Source organism: Nannobrachium achirus, assembly GCF_963921795.1.
Source record: "Nannobrachium achirus genome assembly, chromosome: 20".
Taxonomy (NCBI): Eukaryota; Metazoa; Chordata; class Actinopteri; order Myctophiformes; family Myctophidae; genus Nannobrachium; species Nannobrachium achirus.
In genome coordinates, this window is record NC_137827.1 from 32,666,831 (window position 1) to 32,691,796 (window position 24,966).

Consider the following 24,966-nt stretch of genomic DNA (forward strand, 5'->3'; position numbering starts at 1 on the left):
TATTTCCGGGATAACCGGAAGGTCACCTGACCGGTGACCTGGTTTGTGGTTCTCAAAAATAGCAGATATACAAGCTCACAGCGTGTCACTTTGTGCCATGCTGCGAGCTTGTACATCTGCTATTTTTGAAAAAAATGTAATAGATCTTGCCCTCTGGGGGTCCCTGGCACAAAACGTTTCATTTTGGTGGGCCCTTGGCATGAATAAGTTTGGTAACTACTGGTATAGAAGGCATTTGTAGATTCAGCCTCAGCTCTTAATGAGTTAAACCATTTCACAATAGGGTGGCCATAGCCAGAGGCTAGGACTCTTTGGGATTCCTGGGGGGGACGGGGCTATTGCAGTCGGTAATAACTCGTTTGATTTATTTCACTCTGAGCTTATCGAATCAGCATAATTGACCTACTCTGAACCCCAACGCTAGAGAATGTGTTGCCTTGTTTGCACAACCACTGGATTTGTTGATTTGGTTCTCTTGTGTGGAACATTCCTCTGCCCCATGTCGCTATTCTTACGAAACTGTATGCTGATTGGCTTGAACTTGATGACAGGTGACAGTTAAGTGGTGTTTCCTTTCTGACATGTGCTACATACATTGTCAGATGTCACAAAAAAAAAAAAACATCTACGGTATATGGATCTATATCGTCGTTGTCAGGTGAAAAACCTTGTATGTCCAAAACCGTTCGTTTTGCATTTATCATTTTAAAAATGATTTAAACTAGTGAAAACAGACGATCTACAAGCACACAACGCCTCGCACTGCGAGGCGTTGTGTGCTTGTACATCTGCTGTTTTCACTACTTTTGTGCGACGGCCTTGTATGATGAAGCAGGGCTTTACTTTGCGAAAGAACGTACACATTTGAAACTTGGAGATACAAGGTTTCCGCCCGACAACGACGATATGGATATCTCATCTGTGGAGCTGATGTTATACAATATGAGCTTTCCTTTCTTTGTAGCTGGGTTTATTATGTGATAACATGTGTGGTACATACATTATATTATAGTACTTAGCCCTGAGCCCTGAAATAATTGAAGACCACTGATGTACGTGTAGATGAAAGTGGAAACAGTGCTGACATAACTCCAAGGCAATGACTTTATTTATAGACTGACGTTGACACAAGAAGTACAGGTTATGCCTACCGTACAAGAACACATTGAAAAAAGGAATATTCGGACACCCACTCACATCTAAATACAATATGCCATAAATCACAGAGTTTTAGAGCAAATGATGAAGATGATCTAGAAAGGAAATAATAAATGCACTAATGCAGTTATTTCTGCATATTCCTGTTGCACGTGTAATATACCTAAACCAAGGTTATATCAGATATGCAGCTGTTTCTGTCTGTGAATTTAACGTTTTACAACTGAACAGTTCACAGTGATATATGAACCTGCGGTCACAGAGAGAGCATGCTCTCCAAAACATCCACTGCACCCTGTTGAGCCCTTTTATAAGCCCTCTCAATCAACAGCTTGTCAATACGGCTAATCAGGAGTAGGAAAGTCAATAATTCATGCACGCACGCACGCGCGCACGCGCGCGCGCGCAGACACACACACACACACACACACACACACACACACACACACACACAAATACCCTTCCACACAGTAAAATCCTCAGTGTTGATTTATCCATCTGTTACTCCCGCTTTGTGTGTGTGTGCGCGTGCGCGCGCTCGTGTGTGTGTGTGCGTGTTAGTGTGCGTGCGTGTGTACGAGCATCGTAACCAGATGTACCTGGGAGCAGTCACGTTGTAGAGTGAGCCTGGACTGAGCCTTCACCCAATCAAATGCTTCATTTAACCAGCCGGTCAGCAGGGGTAGAGAGAGAGAGAGACATCACATAATATAGACACAGAGATGACCAGAAAGCACTGAGGAAAGAAAAAAACTAAATAAATGAACGTACAACTACGCATAGTTAGACACACATTGTGGGAAGAGACAGAGGGAGGCAGGCAATTTTATAATATTTGTAGAGAGGATATTAACGCACTGAAATAGAAATGGCTGTGAGAGAGAGAGAGAGAGAGAGAGAGAGAGAGAGAGAGAGAGGCGGGGGAATGAGAGGGAATAGCTGTGAAGAGCGGTGTATTTTCAGAGTGCCCCGGCCACCTGTCCACTTAGCTGCCCTTCGCTACACCTTTTGCACCTCTCTCAGTGCCCGCTGGCAGCCTGTCACTGTGTTGTAATAGGGTTTGCACGGTGCCAGGTTGGCAGCAGGCCACCTGGGCTCCCCTCAAATGGTCCAGAGTGCAGCAGGTAACAGATGGGGGCTTAACTAGCAGGCTGGAATACGTTAAACTCCCTTAAACACGTGCACGCACACTAGGGATGGGACGATATGAAAATGTCATATCACGATTATTGTGACAAAAGAAATCGCGATTTACGATATTATCACGATAATCAAAATCCATTATCCTGGGGCAGAACGTGTGCCAGACATTTGATAGAGAGTGGAAAGAAAAGACTGTATCAAGTATGTATATTATATGTACCTTTTACCAATTATAGAGAGTTTATGTGGTACCGGATATATGCAGCTTGTCAAATAAAAGGTGAATTGATCCCAGTGCATGACGAAGGACGATATCACGATAAATTCAATCTCCACAATACGATTATTGTGAGTGTTTTTTATCACGATAAACGATAATATCGTGTATCGTCCCATCCCTAGCACACGCACACACGCGCGCTCCTAGTCAGATACCTGTAAATGAAAACAGCTTTCCCCTTTTAAAAGTTGGCACTTTACTTAACATCTATCCATGAAAGCGTGGGCATGCATAACGTTTTTACAATGTGTGCTGCCAGACGTTGATTGTCAGATATTGTTTACCAGATGCTAACACCACATGGGTGGAGTTTAGCAGCTCTGTACAATCTTTATAGCAGTGCTTCTCAAACTTTTTCGTGTCGAGGACCCCAAATCAACACTTGCCAGGGACCCCCATATAAGAAGATTTTTACGGCTCTAGCAGTGATTCCCAACCATTTTAATTTCAAGGACCACCAGTTTGACATGCATTAAGGCTACGGACCCCCGTTTAATGGCATTTCTATCTCTGAGAACCCAAATGTTATTGTAAAATCTATTTTAATTTAACTCTGAATGTACAAATGGAAACAAATGGACCCATTCGGGTCAGGAGCATTTAGCTTTGCCCTGTACACGTACATGCATGTCTAACTCAACATGTAGATTAACCACCTAAATACTTAGCAAAGTACTACTTAGTTGACTGGGATCAGCTCTGTACTTTGTCCGCTCTTTTTGCCCCCTCTACATCAAATGTTTTCAATTGAAATAACCATCGCAATCTTTTAGATCAGCTTTTTTAAATGAATGTTCCCCCCAGAATAGAACAGGGATGCTAGGGTTCAAGTGGTTAAAAGCAACCACAATCTATATCAAGCTATTTGCCACTAATTTACTCTAGCCGTACGGTAAGCTCAGGGTTTGTTATATTCCCTACACTCATTCCACACACATTGCTTTACTCTCTGCTTTCAATCACTGCAATTTCCCTCCCTCCACAAAACAAAGCCCTCTAATAGGTAGAATTGCCCCATAATGACAGCGTGTGATTCCTGACTCATGCTCATCTAATTGCGGCTGCTGAGGACCCATTACTTAAAGCATGGCAGCGTTTGTAGATGCATTAGCGGCACATTTCAAACATAAGCCAGGGAAAGCTGGCGCACCCATGATGTCCCCCAGGTACACCAGGCTTTGTGCTGCAGCCAGCTTATAGCACTCCGAGACCCCCAACCCCACCCGGCCCACTCCTCATCGGCTTTCTCAGCACAGTCAATTAGAGTGAATTACCTGGAATTTGTCTTAACAGGCAAATTGCCATAGCAACCATCACATACTCATAAACGTATGTCTACAGAGATGGGGGTGGTGGAGGGGCTTGTAAAGAGAGTGGTTTAGTTGAGGATTGTAAATATTGACTGCTTTCTCTCCCTCCAGATCCCCGCCTAATAAAATAAAAAATGTAATAGCCACAACTGCAAATGTTTGTTGTAGATTTTATATGATTTACAAGTAAACAACATGACCATATGACCCGCCTATATGTATGTCTGCATCCCTATAACTGACACTCTCTCTCTCTTACTGCCATGCCCTGTACTCTGGAAGTGCCTTGAGATCGAATCTGCACAGAATAGAACCAGCTACCTTGAAGAGATTTAAGGTCGTTGCACAAATCTTTTCGTCCGAATATCGGAGCGGATTTCAGAGCACGTAAAAAAACAAAAACAAAAAAAAACACGTTATGTCAATCACGTTTATTTTCGGACCAGGGGCGATTTTTCTCCATTTTCCGCAGCTGTCGCCACCGGGTCCCTGCTTTCTCTCTCTGTTAGCTATAGGTCCTTGCCCTGAAAAACGTTTTTTTTTTTTTTTTTTTTTTTTCCTTTTTGTAAATTTCGAATGTCAAAAACGCAATGAAAAAACGCAGCAATGTGCAAGGAACCTTTAGACAGCACCTAAAGTGCATATCATGTATAAAAAAATAATTAATTCAAAAAAGTGGTTCACATCACATACCCAGGGCTTGTGTGTGTGTTTATCCTTCGTGCTGAGTGGCCCCTTTATTAATACGAGTTCTGTCCAAATGATGAGGGATCATCATTCCTAATTAAGTGTGCACACAACCATGCACACACACACACACACACACAAACACACACACACAGACACACACAAACATACAAATACGATACGTTGTATGCCCAGATTGCAGCAACAGGTCTCTGTCTGTGGCTCTTTGCAGTTGTTTGGTGTGTCTGACTGTGAGTGAGTGAGCGAGCGATCGGGCGAGTGAGCGAGTAATTGTGTGGTGTTGATGACAGATTGTGACGAGTGATGACAGTATGAGTATGATTGATTTGTGTGTGTGTGTGTGTGTGTGTGTGTGTGTGTGTGTGTGTGTGTGTGTGTGTGTGTGTGTGTGTGTGTGTGTGTGTGTGTGTGTGTGTGTGTGTGTGTGTGTGTGTGTGTGTGTGTGTGTGTGTGTGTGTGTGTGTGTGTGTGTGTGTGTGTGTGTGTGTGTGTGTGTGCGCGCGCGCGCTCCCCTGGTAGTGTATGACGCAGCACCAACAACAACACAATAAATCAGACGCTCTCTTTCTTTCTTTCTCTCTCTCTTCTCTTTTGTAATCCTCATTCTTTGTCGTCTCCTACGATAGCCGCACATCCTGGCCTCCTTTATTTTATTTGCCCATTTCTCTTTTCCTTGCTCTCTCGTTTCTCATTTTTATATCTTCTCTTTCTCTGGCTCCTGCCATTCTCTCCTCAGGCTTTATTCCTCTATCACCACCTCCCCCCCCCTCCTTTACGTTCCTCTCCTCTCAATCTTCCTCCATTCATTCATTCATTCCTTCCTTCCTGGACCAAACTCTTTTAACTTGTTTTTCTCCAAGCTGTGAGTCAAAATAAATCCTCCTTTTTCATATCAACTACCTTGCAAATTTGTTGTTCAACTTTCTTGGTCTTTCACCCGGTTCCATTCATTCATTCATCTTTCCTCATATTTTTTTTATCACTATTTGTGACTCAGATGTGTCCCTCTTAGCATTCTCTCTCTCACCATTCTGGTGCGGATCAAACAAACAGATTCTAATCTGCAAAAACAAACAAACACTGGTACCGCTTAGCTTACAAACGCACCAGAGTTTAGTTCACTGTTGGTGTGAATGCAATCTGCATCAAATGCAAGGAATGAACAAAAATGTGGCATTTTGGGTTGAACAATTTGTAAAATCAGGGGGAGTAGGAGGAGGCATTGAGATATGATATGATATGATATGCAATATGATATGATATGATATGATATGATATGATCTGTGAGACTGTCCGGGGCTAATGTCACAAACCGTTGGACTGATCAGCGACATTTTCTACTGTGGTCTTATATGCACGCCGCCAGCTGTAGGCCAAGGAGCATTCCCAACAGAGAACGTTAACCCTCTGTATCTGTTCTTGTCTCGTGCAGGTTTGTGACCATCTACCGTGGGCCCAGCCACACCTACAAGGTCCAGAGGCTGACGGAGTCCAGTAGCTACAGCTTTAGAATACAGGCCATCAGCGACGCAGGGGAGGGTCCCTTCTCCGACACACATACCTTTTGCACCACCAAGTCTGTGCCCCCCGCCCTCAAAGGTACAGTACACACACTGTAAAAAAAACCTCAGGGTTCATTTCCCTCTGAGAGTGTACAAATGGACCATACAGTCTCGGTTTGTACACTCTCTGAGTGAAATGAACAATTGAGGATTTTACTGTGCGGCAGGATTGTGGTTGTGTGTTTTGCATTTCGTTGTTGTCGGGTGGAAACCTTGTCCAAAACCGCTTGTTTTGTATTCATTATTTTCATTTAAAACAAGTGAAAATAGACTATCTACGAGCACACACCGCCTCGCAGCCGTGAGGTTTGGCTGAAACTGTTTAATGATGTGTGTAGTCTTCATCAGATCACATTGTTGTTGTGCTGACGCAAGAAATTATTTCTGCATTTCGTACATCTGCCGTTTCAAAGCAAATTAGCCCTAAATTTAGACATTTGAAGTACAATCTGTGAAATTAAAACGACTAGCCAGCTCATCATTCACTATGTTGATTATGTTATCCAGAGTAATATGCATTCACTGCTACGGTATAGTTTGTGGGACTATGCTGTGCAATAGGTTAAAGCCTGCAGAAAAGCCAAAAGGGCACGCACATCCAAAACCATATAGGTTGGGTGATGGACAAATCAAAAAGTATACATGTAAGAAGTAAGAGTCCGCACACCAAATTATCTTCAGACCTGATCTGATGAAGAGCTGGTAGGCTCGAAACGTTACCACTAGTATATTTCAAACTTGGGAGCAGTAATTTGGTGTGTGGACTCTTTTATTTCTTACAACTATGCTGTGCAAAACAGCAACTTTGTCAAGTGACCTCTGAGAGTCTTAAAAATGCAAGACCAGGTTTGTTCCAGGCTCAGACACTGGCAGACAAACAAGTAGAAGAAACACAGACTGTGTATTATGTGGGTGTATTATAATCGCCCCAGTCTGTTTGTTTATCCATCACAACGATAACCCAGACAGTGGTGATAGGTTCAGGAATTACTTTTTTTTTTAAACAGACAAAGATCAAGCTCATGTCGCAAAGTCAAACTTTAGCCCTATGTTTATAAATGGTTAATATAGCTGGGGGATATGGTTTCTTGCTGGCTGCAAGGCGAGCGGCCATGGGGTGTATAGCAAGTAGCAGGCAGGAGGAATGTGCAACACCTGCAGTACAGATGATGACTGACTTGAACTGATTGGCTGGCAGCATGTAACAACATCAAACTGATCGACAAGCTCACAACAGACAACGCAATGCTTTGCGACACCTTGTGAGCTTGTAGGTTGGGTATTTTTGCTGCATGATACTTTCATACACAATGTATTGTAATGAATTGTTTGTGTTATGTCTTACTGATGAATCGAGTAAAATGACACACAATAAAAACAAGCCCCCATGGGGTTTTCATTCTTTTAGTAGAACCTTCGATCAATCATTCAATCATAGGACAAAGTATAAAATAGGGATTAAGTAGTTAAGAGTCTGTCTTCTCTGTGTCTTTTGTCTTCTAGTGAGAATGGGAAATACTATTGTCACAGAATGCATGTTTCATCTCTCTCGGTGCATTTCTAGTTATAATAGAAATATGAAAACGAAAAATAATTATGCTGTCAAGAATTGGATGTTGATATTCTTCTTACCCAGCAAGTTTCACAAAAGTTGTTAATGGTAAAATGACTGTGTATTGGGTTTAAGAGAGTTGATGCATGAAATTAATGAGAGCTCTGGTACCCGACCGTTTTATGCTTACACTTCGGTATTTGAGCTCTCATGACACCTTTGTCACATTCCCGTGCCCGTGTGCGTCTGTGGCTGTGCTGCTGACGTTCCCTGCACCAGTAATCCTATTTCTCAGGCTGACAATTCCGTTTGTTTCATCTGTGCTCCTGTTCCCCTTGTTGTGTTCCTACAGCTCCCAGAGTGCACCAGCTGGAAGGGAATATGTGCGAGGTCACATGGGAGACCATCCCGCCAATGAGAGGAGACCGCGTCAGCTACGTGCTTCAGGTGCTGGTGGGGCGCGAGTCAGAGTACAAACAGGTTAGTGTCTTGCACACTCGCACACACACACACACACACACACACACACACACACACACACACACACACACACACACACACACACACACACACACACACACACACACACACACAGATAAACAGACAGGGGGTGATATGAGGACAGTGTGCACAGCTGTGGCTTCGTTTTCTGACACTCTTTGGTTTTCTGGTTGTGTTGTGTTGTGTTGTGTGTTTCCTAGCTGTGCAGCAGAGTGGTGCAACAACAGTTCAGTTTCATGTAGAGCCCGGCTGACCACATATTGTTGGGTCTAATGCCCATCGCAATTTTGGAGATTTCAAAACTGACAATTGCTGTTGTTTTGACCAATATTTTGTCAACAACTGCAACATTTTCTATTCAAGAACATTTAACTTATAAGCAAACAAACAAATAAATATTAACACCAATAAAACAAATTAACCTAACTATATTTTATTTAAGCACTTAACTCATTTACTGTCTTTTAAACATCGACTGAAGGGGTTAACTGCTGCGTCATCCTTACCTTTTAACGTGGGGACGTGCGTGCATAGATGGTGCGCGATGTCACGGATCATGTACCAGGCGGGATTTTAACAGACTATTGGGGGAGGCAGTAAATGAGTTAAGCTCAACATATGCGTTATCTGCTATTGATTTTTTTTTTTTTTTAACTTTGGTCTGTAATGTCGTGCCAAACACAGGGAGGCCAGGATGAAAGTAGTTAAAAATCGAGGCGTATCGGCTGCATAATTGCCGAAGCTGCTGTCGTCAAAAAGGTCAAATGGCCGATACGTCAGTCTGGCTCTCGTCTGATGTGACGTGGAATACAAAATCTACACTGACACGTGCACGTAACACAACAGAACCAGCATGGTGCACACACACACACACACACACACACACACACACACACACACACACACACACACACACACACACACACACACACACACACACACACAGACATCCTCTCAGGCTCATAAAACACCCTCCACACAGAGCAAACAGGGAGACGATGGCACTGTGCCAGCAGCAGCTATTGAGCACTATTAGGTGATTTTTTTAATGACAATTACTGCCAAAGAGACAAATTATCATTATCAAAGTTAGTGGCTGGAACTGTTGTGGTAATGGGATTGTGTGACCGGCACGGCTAGCGATGTGCGGACCAATGGACCGTGGACAATAAGACATCGTCTCCAATGCAGTTATTGAATTACTGAGCAGCTGGAGAGAGAACCCGCCAATATTCTGCATCAGGGGAAACCATAGCTCTCTGTGTGTGTGTGTGTGTGTGTGTGTGTGTGTGTGTGTGTGTGTGTGTGTGTGTGTGCGTGTGCGTACGCGCTGTATGTGTGCACATGTGTATGCCGTGCACGTACTGTATGCTTTTGCCCAGGACTGAGCCTCAGTAATGACTGACACTGTGCAACTGTCTGGTGTCCTGTTGATACCAACTCTCTCTCTCTTTCTCTCTCTCTCTCACGCTCTCTCTCGCTCTCTCTCACACACACACACACACACACACACACACACACACACACACACACACACACACACACACACACACACCACCACAGGAAACACAGACGGCTTGCCAGGACAAAATGATGGATACTATCTCACACAGTATCCCACAATGCAGCTGTCTTTATGTCTTTTTGTGTGTGTGTGTGTGCGTGTGTGTGCGCGCGCGTGCGTGCGTGTGTGTGTGAGTGTGTGATGCACACTCCCAGCATGATGAAAGAGATGCTGTAGATGAGGTCCGATCCCATAATGGTGTTTTTAGTCCCACTATCAGCGGGGATCTAAGAATGTCTTTCTGTCCATGACTTTACTGTCGGTCGGATACCTTGTACGTCCAAAACCGCTCCTTTTTTATTATTATAAAAGAAAAAAACGTTGAAAGTCCATCTAGTCCATCTACAAGCATGCAACACGTTGTGAGTTTGTAAAAGCTTGTAAATGGGACACTCTTGAAGCAGGGCATTGACTTATGAAAGTGCTATAGTATTGGAGATATGAGGTACTGTAGGTCTCTGCCCGACAGCACCCATATCTTGAAAACTTCTGGCTGGATTGTCATGGAGTTTGCTGTGCACCTTCATGTTCAATTCTGCCACTAATAATTCATTTTAAGTTATACATTTATTTATTCGCTTTTATCACTGAATTTGGAACAACTTTACACTTTAATGTTGTGCAAATAAACGATACAAATACGCAAAATACTCACCGGGGTTAATGCCTTTATTTGTGGTGTGGAAGCTCAGACATTTTTACCTTGTTCCAAATCAACGCTGCGTCGCTTTACTGCCGCTTAATATTTGCCTTCTTTGCGAATGTTATCATGACACAAACAGCATTTTGAAAGAATATATTTTTGTTCTAATTAAATATTTTGTTACTTAAAGCTCCCGGTGTGCACCGTAGGAATGGTTGTGTCAGTAAGTTCAAACAACTTATAAGGAGCAATACAACCTCTAGGGTTTTTAGATCCGGCTACTTCTTGTGATTTAATGTGCATTCCTCAGTTTAATCTAATGCTGGTACAGTATGTTTAACAGCCTGAGTATTCTACACGGTTTTCAGCCATAGAATACTCTGCTGCGTCTCATCGCCATCATATCACAGTTAAAGAATGCCATCTAATCTCTAGTATAATTGACACAATATAATTACAGTGGAACAGTGTCCCACAGATAGGACTGTACTGTAATAACCACTGGCACGGACCAGATGATGTTTAAGTGGTGGTCAGTGGTCACTCACGTAGAGATTAGAGAAGCATGCTGGAAATAGGGATGGGACGATATGAAAGTTTCATATCACGATTACTGTGACAAAAATAAATCACGATTTACTATATTATCACGATAATCAAAATCTATTATCCTGGGGTGGAACATTTGCCAAAAAATAGCAGATCTACAAGCTCACAATGTGTTGCGCTGCGACGCATTGTGAGCTTGTAGATCGGCTATTTTTTGGCAAAGACATTTGATAGAGTGTGAAAAAAATACTGTATCAAGTACGTATATTATAAGTACCTTTTACCAATTATAGGTTTAAGTGGTACCGGATATGCAGCTGGGCAAATAAAAGGTGAATTGATCCCAGTGCAAGACGGAGGACGATATCACGATAAATTTAATCTCTGCGATACGATTATCGATTATCGTGAGTGTTTTTTATCACGATAAACGATAATATCGTGTATCGTCCCATCCCTAGCTGGAAAAGGGGAGGCCAGTAGGTTCAAATGCTGGTACAATTAAGAATACCTTGATCAGCCACTAATGTTGCGGTGCCTTTGTTCCATGGCTCCGGCTTAATGGTGGGTCTCACAGAACACTATGATTTAGCTGTGCTGCTACAGCAGCCCCCATGCTGTGAACTGTGAACATGTGTAATAGAGATGTGTGTGAGGGGGAAATAGTCTGAGAAAGATCATGGCTGCTCAGTGATCCCTCTCAGGTTAAATAGCGTTTGGAGCCAGAGTGCGACAATACAAGTGACAATTATATTTCATGTTGAGGGTGTGCGTGCGTGCGTGCGTGCGTGCGTGTGTGAGTGCGTGCGTGTGTGCACGTGTGTTTGTGTATGTGTGTGTGTGTGTGTGTGTGTGTGTGTGTGTGTGTGACAGTTTCCTCCACGCTGAAGCTCCATTATGTACAGCTCCATGTTATAGTCATTTAGCCTTATTATCCAAAGTAAGCATGACAGTGTCTTGCTCAAGCAGAACGCATCATTTGACATTTGTTGAAGGGAATCAAATCTGTGACTTGTCCATTACTTAACAGGTCCTGGCAGGTCCTGGAGATATACAAGCTTGCAGCTGAGCTTGTATATCTGCTATTTTTGAATAGTTAAAGCATAAAATAATGGTTAAAGTGGTTACAATCTAAAGAGACACAACTCCAGGTCTTTTTTAATGTCCAAAGGGGAGCAGACACATTTCCTAATAATGGCGACTTGTCGTCCCTTTTCTATAGAATTTCTTGACCCCCGACTTCCCAGTAATTGACAACATTGGCGCATCAACATAGGTCACCAGATAATTTAGAGACAACATGCAATACCTTCACGAACCACCAGTGGTCCACAGACTGTTTAAAACCCCTCTAGCAAATCGAACCTTGGGCTGGTGCATTCTGATGGAACTCACCCTGCTATAAAAAAATAGACGTTTTATTGTTGTTTCTCTTCAAGCCAAGACAATAAAACGTTCTCTCTCTCTCTGCCACCCCCTCAGGTTTTCAAGGGAGAGGAGGGCGTGTTCCAGATCGCCGGCCTCCAGGGGAACACTGACTACCGCTTCCGCGTGGGCGCCTGCCGCCGCTGCCAGGACACCTGCCAGGAGCTGTGCGGGCCCCTGAGCCCCTCCTCCTTGTTCACGCTGCGGCGCCAGGAGACGGCGTCGCCGGGGGAGCTGTGTGCCGTGGGCGCGGGCAAGGGGGCGGGCCTGATCTCCAGCGACGAGCGCTTCGCCGCGCTCATCGTGTGCGTGTTCGCGGGCTTCTCCATTCTCATCGCCTGCCTGCTGCAGTACTTCTTTATGAAGTGAGGGATTTCGTTTTTTTCTTTTTTTTTTTACTATAGGATAGAAAGAGAAAGCAAAAAAAACGCAGAGAGAATTTTATTGAAACGTGAAAAGAAAAAAGTCTACGAAACAACTGAATGAAATCGCAACAAGACGACAACACTTGAGATGTACTTCTAACGCTGCGTACGCATTGTAGTCCCAAGTATCGATTCAGGCTTTTCCTCGTCTCGACATCTTTTTTATCTTCCTATCTCTCTCTCTCTCTCTCTCTCTGTTTCGTCCCATTTCTCTCTTCGTCTCTGTTACCTTCGTATGGTTGTCTGTCTCTTTTTTTGTGTTAAGGATTCATGTTGAGGGAAGCCTTGTCTTAGCCATACCTCGGTTTGGAAACGAAAAGCTCATAATCAAGCCTTAAAATATCTGTGAGCAAAGCAGTTGCTCCTAAGACTGCATGTTTATTTTTATTTAATTTTTTTGCTTTTTTTATTCTGTCTTTTAAAAAACCCAACATATTTGATTAGCGGAAGTGTATTTCTCTCGACAGTCATCGCCTCTTTTTATTTTACTTTTTGTTTTTTTTTATGTTTAAATAGCTTTTTTTATTTTTTATTTGCTGCAGTCTGTATTCATTCAGCCGTATTCCAATGTAGGCCTTCAAAGCTTTAGCCATATGTTATTTGGTTTGTTGCTTCTCTACCAGCCGTAGGTCAGTCCATGCAATCTGCACCTGCTCTTGCACACAGACACAGACACACCATACATGCATACACACACAGATGCACACACTTTCACGTGTGCAAAGACACATGCACACCTTTTTATACAAAACTCACACACACATGCATAAAACATGCAATGACAATGAGAAACGCATCTCTTACGAAGTCGATTGCAGATCTCTTCAGCCTTTAACGATCATTCGTTCGTTCGTTCATTCATTCATCTACCAAAGCGATGCAATCCATGCGTGGTGTAAGATGCTGCTATCCTGTGATTTTATTATATATCTAAGAAAAGAATGGAAAACCAGTAATCTAATATATATACACAATATATAGATATATAAATATAGTATAACAAATATCTATGATGCTATAAAGGCGATGTAATATAAGTGATGATCAAGTAGGGTTTAACGGACAGTGTGAAAAAGGGTAGGAGAAGTCAACTCCAGGTGCTCACAGACCACAGCTCTGAGGTCCGCTCAGCAGCTGGTGGCTCACGATAGAAGAAGCCCTAAAACACTGTTCACAGATCAGAGATACAAACCCTTACGTGCTTTTCTGGTGTTAACCATGTAAGTAGACTGTTGGCTAAAACTGACTTTAGATCAGCTGTTAGGGTGGGGGGGGGGGGGGGGGGGGGAACAGCTACGAGAGGGTAAACAAGAAGCCAGGGGTTTTTGGGGGTTGGCTGCATCTTACGTGGAAGAGGCAGAGCCTATAGCGTATGATTGGCTCTTAGCACATATTGTTGCTCTGGGGTTCGTTAGCAACCCCTTCCCCTTCTTCCATGTTAGCACCATTGTACCAGCCTGTTTAGCTGTAGCTTTTTATTCGCAGTGCGCCCATAGCTTCAGAGGCCCGGAGATGCTAACAGCTTGATAGCCCAGGGCTGAGTTGCACCAGCTGAACATCACTATGGTCCTAGGTTAGGCCATAAAATCCATACGAGCTACTAGTACCAGCTACTAGTTAGTTTGTAACTAATGAGTTACTTACTACATTCTGTTGCACCGTGACTATTCATGGTAGTGAACCAATGAACGATTATTTTACTATTTGTGGAGAAACAGGCGTTAATTCACTCTTTCAACGATAACTCAGAACCTTCATCGTCCAAAGATGTTCCATTAACTTTTAAGTGGAAATATAATGCATCATCATTATAACGATGTAAATCGTCATAATGCATATCCAATAGGTCTAATCTATCTCGCAAAGCGTGTTGTTCGTTATATTCAAATGAAATAATCTGTTGTTGCAGTCAGATCGTTCTGCCATTGTAAGTAGACGTTAGTACTGCCCAAGGGCTTGTGACCTTGTAACTACAGTACTATTTAGTCATTAGTTGAAGATACAAATGACAAATTTGAGAGGTGCAACAGCTGTAATTTTAGTAATGCATAAGTCTCGACTTAGAAGCCATTTACACTATAACTAGGCTGGGTTTGAACTTTAGTGTGAGGTGGTGCAACCGGCCCCTGTGCTGCAGGTGTTAGCTAGGAGGGCATTAGCCATTAGCAGCTAGCTTGAGCTTGTCTCCCCGGCTGTCTGGCCAGTTAGCCAGCCAGAACAGTGCTGAAGCTCTATTCTCTCCTGCCAGCTAGTCTGTTAATCAATACCCACGACTAAAGACCTTCTCCTCTTCTGCTCCCTATAATTATCTGTGATTTCCTTCTGATCTCACCTCTTAACAGCGTTCTCTCTCTCTCTCGCTCTCTTCCCTGCCTCACATCAGATCCATCCCTTCTCTTCCTGCTCATCCACTGCTCTCTCTCTCTCTCTCTCTCTCTCTCTCTCTCTCTCTCCCTCTCTCTAAAGGTGCTTTATTGACATGTAATCAGAGCGGTAGCGAGTCTGTGGTCTCACCCAGGACAGACGTGTCGTCTGGGGACTTGAACTAATGTTCACCGACCAAACCGGCCTTCGGCTGAGCCGCCACAGAACACAGCAGAACAGAACAGGGCATTGTGACACACATACACACACACACACACACACACACACACACACACACAGTAACAAACACACACAGGCGTCCACGTTTTTCCCAATGAACCTAAGCGCAGCGGTGGGGGCGCGGGGGGCTGCAAGGAAAAGGAGTGCTTGTTTTCGGTGATGACAAGGGAGGCGCGCCGTCTCAGGCGACCATGAGCCACATGAGACACCGCCGAGCGAGCGGTTGGGAGCGAGTCGCCGTGTCGAGCTTTACGACGGTCGCATGAGCCGTTACCGAGTTATGTCCCCCCGACTTTCGGCACCTCCACGAGGTCCAAGTGAACACAGCAAAGCGCTCCCCACCTCCTTGCCCACCACTGGCCCCCACCGTTGCGCTCAGGGTCCCTGGGAAATGCCAGGTCGCCTCCATTCCAGCCCTCCCTAAAAAACAGCCAAGGTACCGCCCAATGCACCCCCCCCCCCCGATTATCCAAAGAAGCCTGCTTACTGCCTAACATGTTCACTCTGAGGGGAGGGGAGGGGAGGGGAGCACAAAGGCGGGGCTCCGTCTTTTAGCCCTGCTCTTCTCGGCAGCCTGTAATGTACCTCAGGGACGATGCCTTACAGGGGAGATCCAATCCCACCATCCCCACTGCCGTCATCACCATCACAGTCACCACAGTGATCCCCCACCCACCTCTCTCTCTCTCTCTCTCTCTCTCTCTCTCTCTCTCTCTCTCTCTCTCTCTCTCTCTCTCTCTCTCTCCTCCTCATCGCTCTTTACTCTTTCTCTTCTTCTCACTTCGATGCTGTATTTGTCTTCTTTCTCAGCTGTGCCTTGCTATATATGTGTCAGTAAGCAAAGTGGTTTACTAGCTCAAAATACTTTTGCCAAAGTTAATGGGAAAGTTAAGGTAGAATTCTTTTCTAGGTTTTATTTATACTATATATTTGCATACAGTACTTTACATGCCAATTACAGTGCAATCTTCATTTATTTATTGTTTAAAGATTAAGAGACAAGTGTAGTTATATACTAATTTTTTTCCTTGTAGCATGTTATTATTTTCTGTTTTATGTTGTTTTTCCTTTTCTTTTTCTTTTTTAAATGGATGTATGTTAGATTGTGTGATTAAGGCCAGCATTCCTTATCTCAGTAACCTTTAAGTATTTTTCTTACAGCTGTTGGGAACCTGTAGCTCACCAGTCAGTCAGTGCATTGCATTTATCAGTGCTGTTTTTTTCAACTCAAAACATGTAACCAAATGCCTTCTTTATCTTGTTTTATTTCATCTCCTGTCCCGGACGTGCAAGTCATGCACAGCTGTGTGAGCAGCAGCAGCTCTTGTAATGCTTAGAGAGACATGTAGCAAGCCAAGCCGGTCAGGTCAACGGGCATCAGTCATGGGATATACGCCTTTGGCAATTATTTCTTTTTTTTTTTTTTGGCTGATTAGTGTTATAATGATGAAGCTTCTGATATCTTTATACTGTTTTATTGCCAAAGTGCAGGCTTCTTTTGTCCGCTCAATGTTAGCTTTTTTTTTTTTTTTTGTCGTCTACTCTAAAGGGTTCTGTGATGTTCTTCTGTAACGCCGCAGCATTACAATTATTATTATTGTTATTATTATTATTCTCTCAAAAAGGAAAAACATTAACTTGATCTGTGATTATGCTTCTTTTCATATTATCTTTTATTATTTTAATGTTTTTGTTTGTTTTCATTTGTTTTACTGTTTTGTTTTGTAAAGCAAAATGTGCCATTTAAAAAAAAAAGAAAGGTGTAGCCCCTTTTCGAGGAGAGTTTAACACAACCTGATTTCACACTGAAAGGTCAAAGAAAACCCGGCAAAAAACAATCAAATCTCGATAATAAGGCAGATGACAATAATGACGATTCCTTGTTCCAGGCTAGTGCTGGTATAGCAGTAGTACAGTAGTGAGTATTTTGTGTCCAGTATTTTGCTAAGAGATGATATACAGAGATATCTATAGAGCTATAGTATGAGATGGTAATAAGAGAATACATTATGACTAACAGTTGAAGCACTTTTTTTCTGAAGCCGAGCATTAGTCTTGATGAGGTTAATAATCTCCCTCCGTTTCCCCCGACTCTACTGCCGAGGCCGTCTGTTCCACTCGTTGGCATTACTCTGCCATTGGCAGCACTGTGACGTTGGCATTATTAGGGCCATGGTTTGTGTGCTCCTAAAATGACACACTGTTCCCTGCAAGTGCATTAAAGAACAGCTAAAGTTAAGAAAAAAAAACAAAAAAAAACAGGATGGTGTGTTGCGGGGAGAGATGTTTGCTCATGGCATGTCTACCCAGCCTGTTCCATGGTAGTTAACAGGCGGATATGAGTGATATGTCCTGTTCTTCAGTCCCTGATGTTAACCTTTCCAGTCGTATGGTGTCAGCCCGTTTGCGAGGGTATAGCGATCGGCCTTGCTTTTTGACCAAGGTCAGGCCAGTGATATTATTTTATAATTGATAAGTCCAATGAACGTCAGCCCCCAGTGTTAGCCCAACGTTAGCCCCAGTGGCTATCCACGTGGGCTGGGTACTCCCTCTGTGTGTTTTTTTATTATTATTTTTTTATTATTGTTGTTATTTTAATCTAATGCTGGTGAGACCATAGACCCTGCCCTCCCCCCTACCCAACGCTCCTGTTCATTGGTCGGGGCTGTTAAGAATGAAAGAAATACAAATCCCAGCAACCCCTGCATCTGTGCCTTCTGATTGGTCCTATTTGTTTCCCTTTGATTTTTTTATTTTATTTTGTATGTTTTACAGAAAGTACAGATTTAGGTGAGAGATTGGCGATTTAACAAACATACAGAGACTCACAGGTATTTAACTATTTTTTAAGTGAAATAAACAAAAAAGAAACATATTTTTACCTCACGATTTAAAACAAACATTCCAATGTTGTCATGGTCTACGAATTGAAAAAAAAGAAAAAGAAAAAAAAAGAAAATCATGCATTTCTTCTTGTATTGTAAATGTTAGACAATTTCATATGCATTATATAAAAAACTGCCATATCAATTTTAATGTATAGATTTTTGCAAATACTACCCTATGTATGTAAGACGTAACTGTATCGGTAGCGTATATATAATATATTTATGCCCAATAAATGTTTTAATTTTTTCTGACTTTGACTGAAACCGTTTCTTTTATTTAGTGGATCAAATCAAATCAAGCTTTATTTATTAAAGAACCTCCTGATTGGCTATTATCACTATTCGTGTGTGGAGGGTCTCAGCTTTTGTCTGATGTAAGAAGAGGTACGCTGAGGAAAAATGGTTGGGAACAACTGGCCTGTAAAAAAAAGCCTAATTATTGGTACCTGAAATGGAGTGTGTCCGTCTCCATATAACAACATAACCTAACAGGCCCCTAAAGCAGGGTTACAGTTTACAGTTTAGGCATTTAGCAGACGCTTTTAATCCAAAGCGACTTACAATAAGCAGATAAAACATCACAATAATAAACAAGATAATATGTCAGTACATCAACAGCAATATAACAAATGCAAATGGATATCTATCTAGAAAAAAAACACAATATAATCAAAGTTCTAAAAACCTAAAAAACGAATGCTAACTAGCTTCAATATGGTCATTGAGTTTCTGTAGTGCTAAGGGTTTAGGTGGAGTCTGAAAAGGTGAGTCTTCAGTCCACGGCGAAAGCTAGCGAGTGAGTCTGTTATTCTAAGTGCGACAGGGAGTTTATCCCACAACTTGGGAGCCAGGAGGGCAAACTGTCTCGGACGAGTGGATTTTTGCCCTGGAGTTTTTAGCGAGGGTTCTGTCAGCATCCCTGTGTTGGCTGATCTAAGTGAACAAAGTGTGTGCCGTTTTGATCTGTCCTAATGGAAACATACTGGTGACATACTGTATCTAGGGATGAAACATTTACCTATTTGACATAAATGTAAGGTACTGTAGTAGCTAGCAATGTAATTCAGGCACCTATGACCACTAATATGCCCTAACAATGATCAGAGATACCATCTAACAGATTATTTTTCACCACAGTTTCTACAAGGTGTCTAGAAAACCATACTAAAAAAAATCTGCGGAAATATGATGGAGGCACAGCGTCTTAAGCGGACTTGATCCACGTGAGACACCACCGAGTGAGTCGGCGTGACGAGCGTTACGAAGTCTGCTTGAGCCGACTCAGCGCTGTCCAAGTTACGTCTCGATAGGGACAGAATCGTAAAGCTTCTTCACCCTGACTTTTGGCACCGTCGCGTGGGTGCATAGACAGAGGGGCTTGAGCCTTTTACAATAACCCGCCTCGAATTAATTCCTCGACAAATATCAATTTCCTTGCCCAGCTGTCCTTCTCCGAATACGGGGCAATTGTGTGTATCTGCAAACCCACAATCTGCGGTGGTGTGCAGGCACTTTACCACTACGCTACCAGAAGGCCTTGTTTTTAGCTTTCTTTAAATCTTTTTTTTTTTTTGACTGGGTCATAGTCATCTGATAAATGGCAAACTGATTTTGGCTGTTGTAGCAGTTTTTTCACAACCATTGCCACCCTGTTAACAAACTTCCCTTGCATTCATGATCAGGTTTCTATTGTATACCGTAGATCTGTGAAATTCAACTGGTGGCCCGCAGGCCAAATTCGGCCCGTGGGGAGTTTTCTTGTGGCCCTGGAACACATTCCATATTACAAAATAAATTTTAATCTTGGATGGTTGGTTGTAAAGGATGTCCATTTTAAATATTTTTCATTACTTCAACCAAAACCCGTTCATGGTTAATAATTAAGGGATAGTACAACATGATGTCCATTGTTATGTGCTATAGGTCCTATAGGATGATAATGGACACATTATGTACATTTTGGTGAGTAGTGGGGCCAAGCTGGCATGGTGAAAGTGTTAACGTGTTTGAATGAAAACTTTCTGTTGAGAGTCACAGCATCATGACATTCAGCCCTGGAGTCGGGACGCTCTTGAGTGATTGAATGAAACATAAGACTGTGTAAAAGCTAATGGATGTACATGGAGAATTCTTTCTTTGATGTGATGCTCAAAATCCACCCACAACTCAGAAATGGCTACAAATCGATGGAGAGGACGTGTTAAAAGACCTCTTCACCGATTTTCAGCCTATCTTCACTAAGCTCATTATACGATTGGACCATTTCTGTCTACTTTCGTCTTAGAAGGAGGGCTGTGGACAGTTCAGAGAGAGAGAGAGAGAGAGAGAGCGCGCGCAATGAACCATCAGTTGGGAGTTGGAGCATCATGATGACACTATTTAGTAATTGGAGTCCACTCAAAACTCAGAAATGGGTAGCTACAAATTGAGGGAGATTGCTTGTAATGGACGAACTGCACTTAAAACTCGTATACGGTTTCTGATTAAACCATTAACTTTTCTTTTTTGTTGTGTGGCCCCTGACTTTAAGTAATTTTACAATTGTGCCACCCTGCCTAACTTAGTGGAATACCCCTGCTGTAGATCATATCCAAGCACACTAAGAAAATGTAAGGGTTCAAAAGGTTCTCACTTAAATTGGTAAAATCTGGCCACTGGCCATGACATCAACATCCCCAACAGATTCCTCAGAGACATGGTAGCTCACATAACAGATGTATCCATCAGTCAGTGTCCTACAAGAATTCAAGCTGGCGAGAGTAATCCTTCTGTATTAAAAAAGAGTATGAAGAGTATTTGGTGATATTTGGGCCAATGTGAAGTAATCCCTTCTCTGGCACTCGCGCACACACACACACACACACACACACACACACACACACACACACACACACACACACACACACACACACATTGAAGGGGAGAAGTGGCTGCTGGTTGGTAAATCCCGACCTTTTTAACTCTCGGCAAGCATATTATACCACAATCCCTTATTATGAGTGAATTATGTGGGCAATACAACGCTAATTATATCAGGATGGATATTCACACCACTTAGCCAAAGTGTGTGTGTGCCTGTATGCCAGCGACCACTTTTACATTGGCCCAAAATATTACCTAATACAGGGCCCCAGGCGGCCCCATTGGCAAACATTTTGTGATTATGAGAAGTGGAGACATTGTGAATGTGGATAAGTGGATGGTTGCTTATCCAGAACTATGAGTGATATTGTAGCAAGTGCAGAGAGAATTGGATAACTGCTTGGCTCTGAGTGAGTAGTGTGCATACACACAGGCTGCTGGGGTACGGGCCTAAATTATGGTATCAAGATAGTGGAGTTTAGGTGACCATTGATCAATATGTAGACGTCTAGACGATCAATAATGATAATAATCCAATTGAACCAGTAGAATAATGGATCAGAAAGTGATAGTGTGAGTGAGCACTCATGTACATATTCCAAGGACAGTCTGTACATCAGTGAATAGTGTTGCTCGAAAAGTGTTGCTCGACAAAGACTTAAATTACATGGCCTTGATAGCTGGCTAGAGAGTAAATCAAGAGAACTTTTTTGTGGATGTTTCTTTTCCCATGTGCAGAACATCGCTCTGCACCAGGGTGCTCACAGTCCTCATCCCTATTCAAGATGTAACCGCTAAACACACATAACCAGTAAGATGCCCTAATGGCGAGAAGCGACCTCGCCCACATGGGTGCGTGCACATGGACACGTGCACATGGCTTCTTTGGCATGTATACCCTTCTGCTGAGCTGGTCGGGTCATCACTGTGATGTCAGAACAGGTCAGCTATATCCATATATGGTGTCCGTGAGGTCAGATGTAGAGGTATTGACCAGCTCCATTATATGGAAATCTAGGTGATGATCCAGTCGTCTCCATGTATGGATATCCAGGGTTTGATGAGGTCAGTGTCGTGATCTTCATATATGGAGATCCAGTTGATGATAGTCAGCAGTCTTGATTTGTAAATTAATTCTGTCTTGGCCATATGGAGCCAGCTGTCTTGATTTTGTAGATCTAGGGTCCTATATTTTCGTCAATGCCTTACCCCTCATCCCTAAACTATTTTGAATATATATATATGTTACAGTATGTTTGGGTAACTCAGGACGGTAAGAGTAAGAGCGCTTGTTTTGTCGTTCACCACACACTAATCACCACCAGATGGCGACGACAGCCCATAGACAGCCATTCACTAGTGCAGGCGCTGACGTCACTCGTTTGCGACTCTCTTTCTTTATTTACTAGCCTAGCTGGGCGGTGTTTAGCCATTAGCTTAGCCATTAGCTTAGCCATTAGCTTACTATGAGCGTTTATCGTGGGCTTGCCCAGGCCTTACGGCCTGGGCATAAATATAACGATTGCATTCACCACGGCTTCGTAACTCGCGCGGCGCTCCGCCGGCCGCGCGGCCCTGGCCCGCTCCTGCGGCGCTCGGGGGCGAAGAGCAGGACCAAGGTCCGCTGGCCTTCGCGCCGCTTGCAATGTCGTGGACAATCGAGCGGCTCCGCCTGGAGGACGTTGTTGTGGGCGACCACTTGTTCCGCCCCGTGCGGCACCACGAGTGCTCCGTTTCTCGACCGTCCTGTTTCTCTAACAAACCGTGACATATATATATACCCTTTTTTTTTCTTTTTTTTTTCAAATAGTTCCAGGACGTCGCTCCCCAGCTGATGTGGGCGTGCAAAACTGCCTCCCTCCTCGGCTGAGGGACCGCCCTGTTTTCAGACTGTTATCGTGTTCTCCATCTCTTTTGCCGTGCTCCCCCCCCGCGCCCTCTCCATTCCAACCCTTTCCAACCCTGGAATGGCCCAGATCTAAAGTGGCCTCTCTTGATGTATGAGTCATTCAGTGAACACCTCTCTCTTTTCTTTGTCCATTTATCGTTTTCCATGTACATAAAAAAAAAGAAATAAATTAGTTTCTCGCTTTGCCTCTGTGGACTATTTGATAAAAAAAAGTCTCCAGTTAATCATCCGCCCACTCCTGTCTGTGTGGATGGAATGCCAATTCATCTCTATTAGTACAAAACACACACACACACACACACACACACACACACACGGGGGGGGGGGGGGGGAGTGTGTGTGTGCAGGCGGGCAGGCGGGCGGGCGGGCGGGCGGGGGGGGTGGGGGGTTCTGGCCCTGTTACAGATGTTGTCCAAAAATCATGCAGATCGGTACACAGTATCTCTGTAGCCGTTACATGGAACGGGTATTTCTTACATTGATGCTCCTACATATTAGCATGCAAGCACCAGTTAAAGTTACTTTCCATCCCTCATATACTGTGTGCACAGTGCACATCCCATAACCCACACACTGCACATCATTTCGGAGCTCATATCTTTGAACGGGTAAGGGCTAGTTAGTACAAATTCTCTTATCATCATGTTCACATTGAATCACTCAAACAGGTACACACACACACACACACACACACACACACACACACACACACACACACACACACACACACACACACTGGCCACTGTTGCTTCTCACTCTCTCCTTCTAGGGCATACATGGGCAACTGGCGGCCCGGGGGCCACATGCGGCCCCCACCTTCACTTAATGCGGCCTGCAGGTTAATACTGGAATACTAATATATTATAGATTTCAGCTGTTACAATTCCAAACATGACCTGCTTTAATTCTGTCAGTCTATATTAGTAGCTTAATGCCGAGCATAGTAGTATTAAAATGATTTTTTTTTCTTTTTTTATGTCCAATGTATTTCTATTTAGGTTCATAAAGTTAACATGAGTATATAACTAAATGCGTTTTGAAATTAAATTAAAATGTTACATTTCAGGATTCCAATTAAAAAATAACAAAAAATAATTCAGGATTCCAATTCAAAAGAAGCAAAAATAGCAGATCTACAAGCTCAAAACGCATTGCAGCTTGTAGATCTGCTATTTCATTTAAACATCATTAAGCAAAAGAGAAGTTACCTACATTTTATCCTAGGAAAAACCTATTCAGCACACAAAGCACAAAAACACAATATAAAGGGACATTTAAATACAAAAAAAGAGATGCATAAATAAATAGAAAAATAAGGGAGTAAAATTACTGTACATTGCACCGGTTTTTAGCTGTGATTTAAAAGAACTGAGTTGCAGCAAACCTGCAGTTTTCTGTCAGTTTGTTCCAGATATGTTATACATAAAGACAGATTGTTTTATGATGTTTTATGATATCACACTAAATCGTAAATGTATTTTGACCCTAAACCATTCAGCCACCAGAGAGAAAACCCACTGGACTAAAGCAAATTTTAAGAAAATGAAACTAAATCTGACACATTGAAATAATCAAGCCAAAACCAGAGCAAATTGATATGATATTTGACCCTAAGCAGAGAATATGCGGTGGCATACCTGAGCACTGTGACTCATCTAAAACGAAGGAAACTTATGTGAGCACAGTCCCATGATTGAGAAAGGCCGCCACAGGCAAACCAGGCCCCCAAGAGAAGTGCATCCGTGACCACTGAAAAGAAATGTGGTGGAAACTGAGCTACACTTTCTAACTACGTGCCTGCCCACTGTACCAAGACATCAGAGGCACATACTGTAATTCCCACAGACACCTGAAGAGAGTTTGAAAACATGACCAATAAGGTC

General features: G+C 43.0%; 1 protein-coding gene across 2 annotated transcripts in view; it reads left to right on the plus strand.

Annotated features, from left to right (window-relative positions):
* fndc3ba (fibronectin type III domain containing 3Ba) overlaps positions 1 to 14,049 on the plus strand; it is a 165,913-nt gene extending 151,864 nt beyond the window's left edge. For both annotated transcript variants that reach the window (XM_080751206.1, XM_080751207.1), the window contains exons 25-27: positions 6,032 to 6,198; positions 8,066 to 8,193; positions 12,453 to 14,049. In XM_080751206.1, the coding sequence (XP_080607332.1) occupies positions 6,032 to 6,198; positions 8,066 to 8,193; positions 12,453 to 12,764 (607 nt within the window). In that variant the 3' untranslated portion in view covers positions 12,765 to 14,049. The remainder of the gene's footprint in view (positions 1 to 6,031; positions 6,199 to 8,065; positions 8,194 to 12,452) is intronic.
* Positions 14,050 to 24,966: the final 10,917 nt, after the last annotated feature.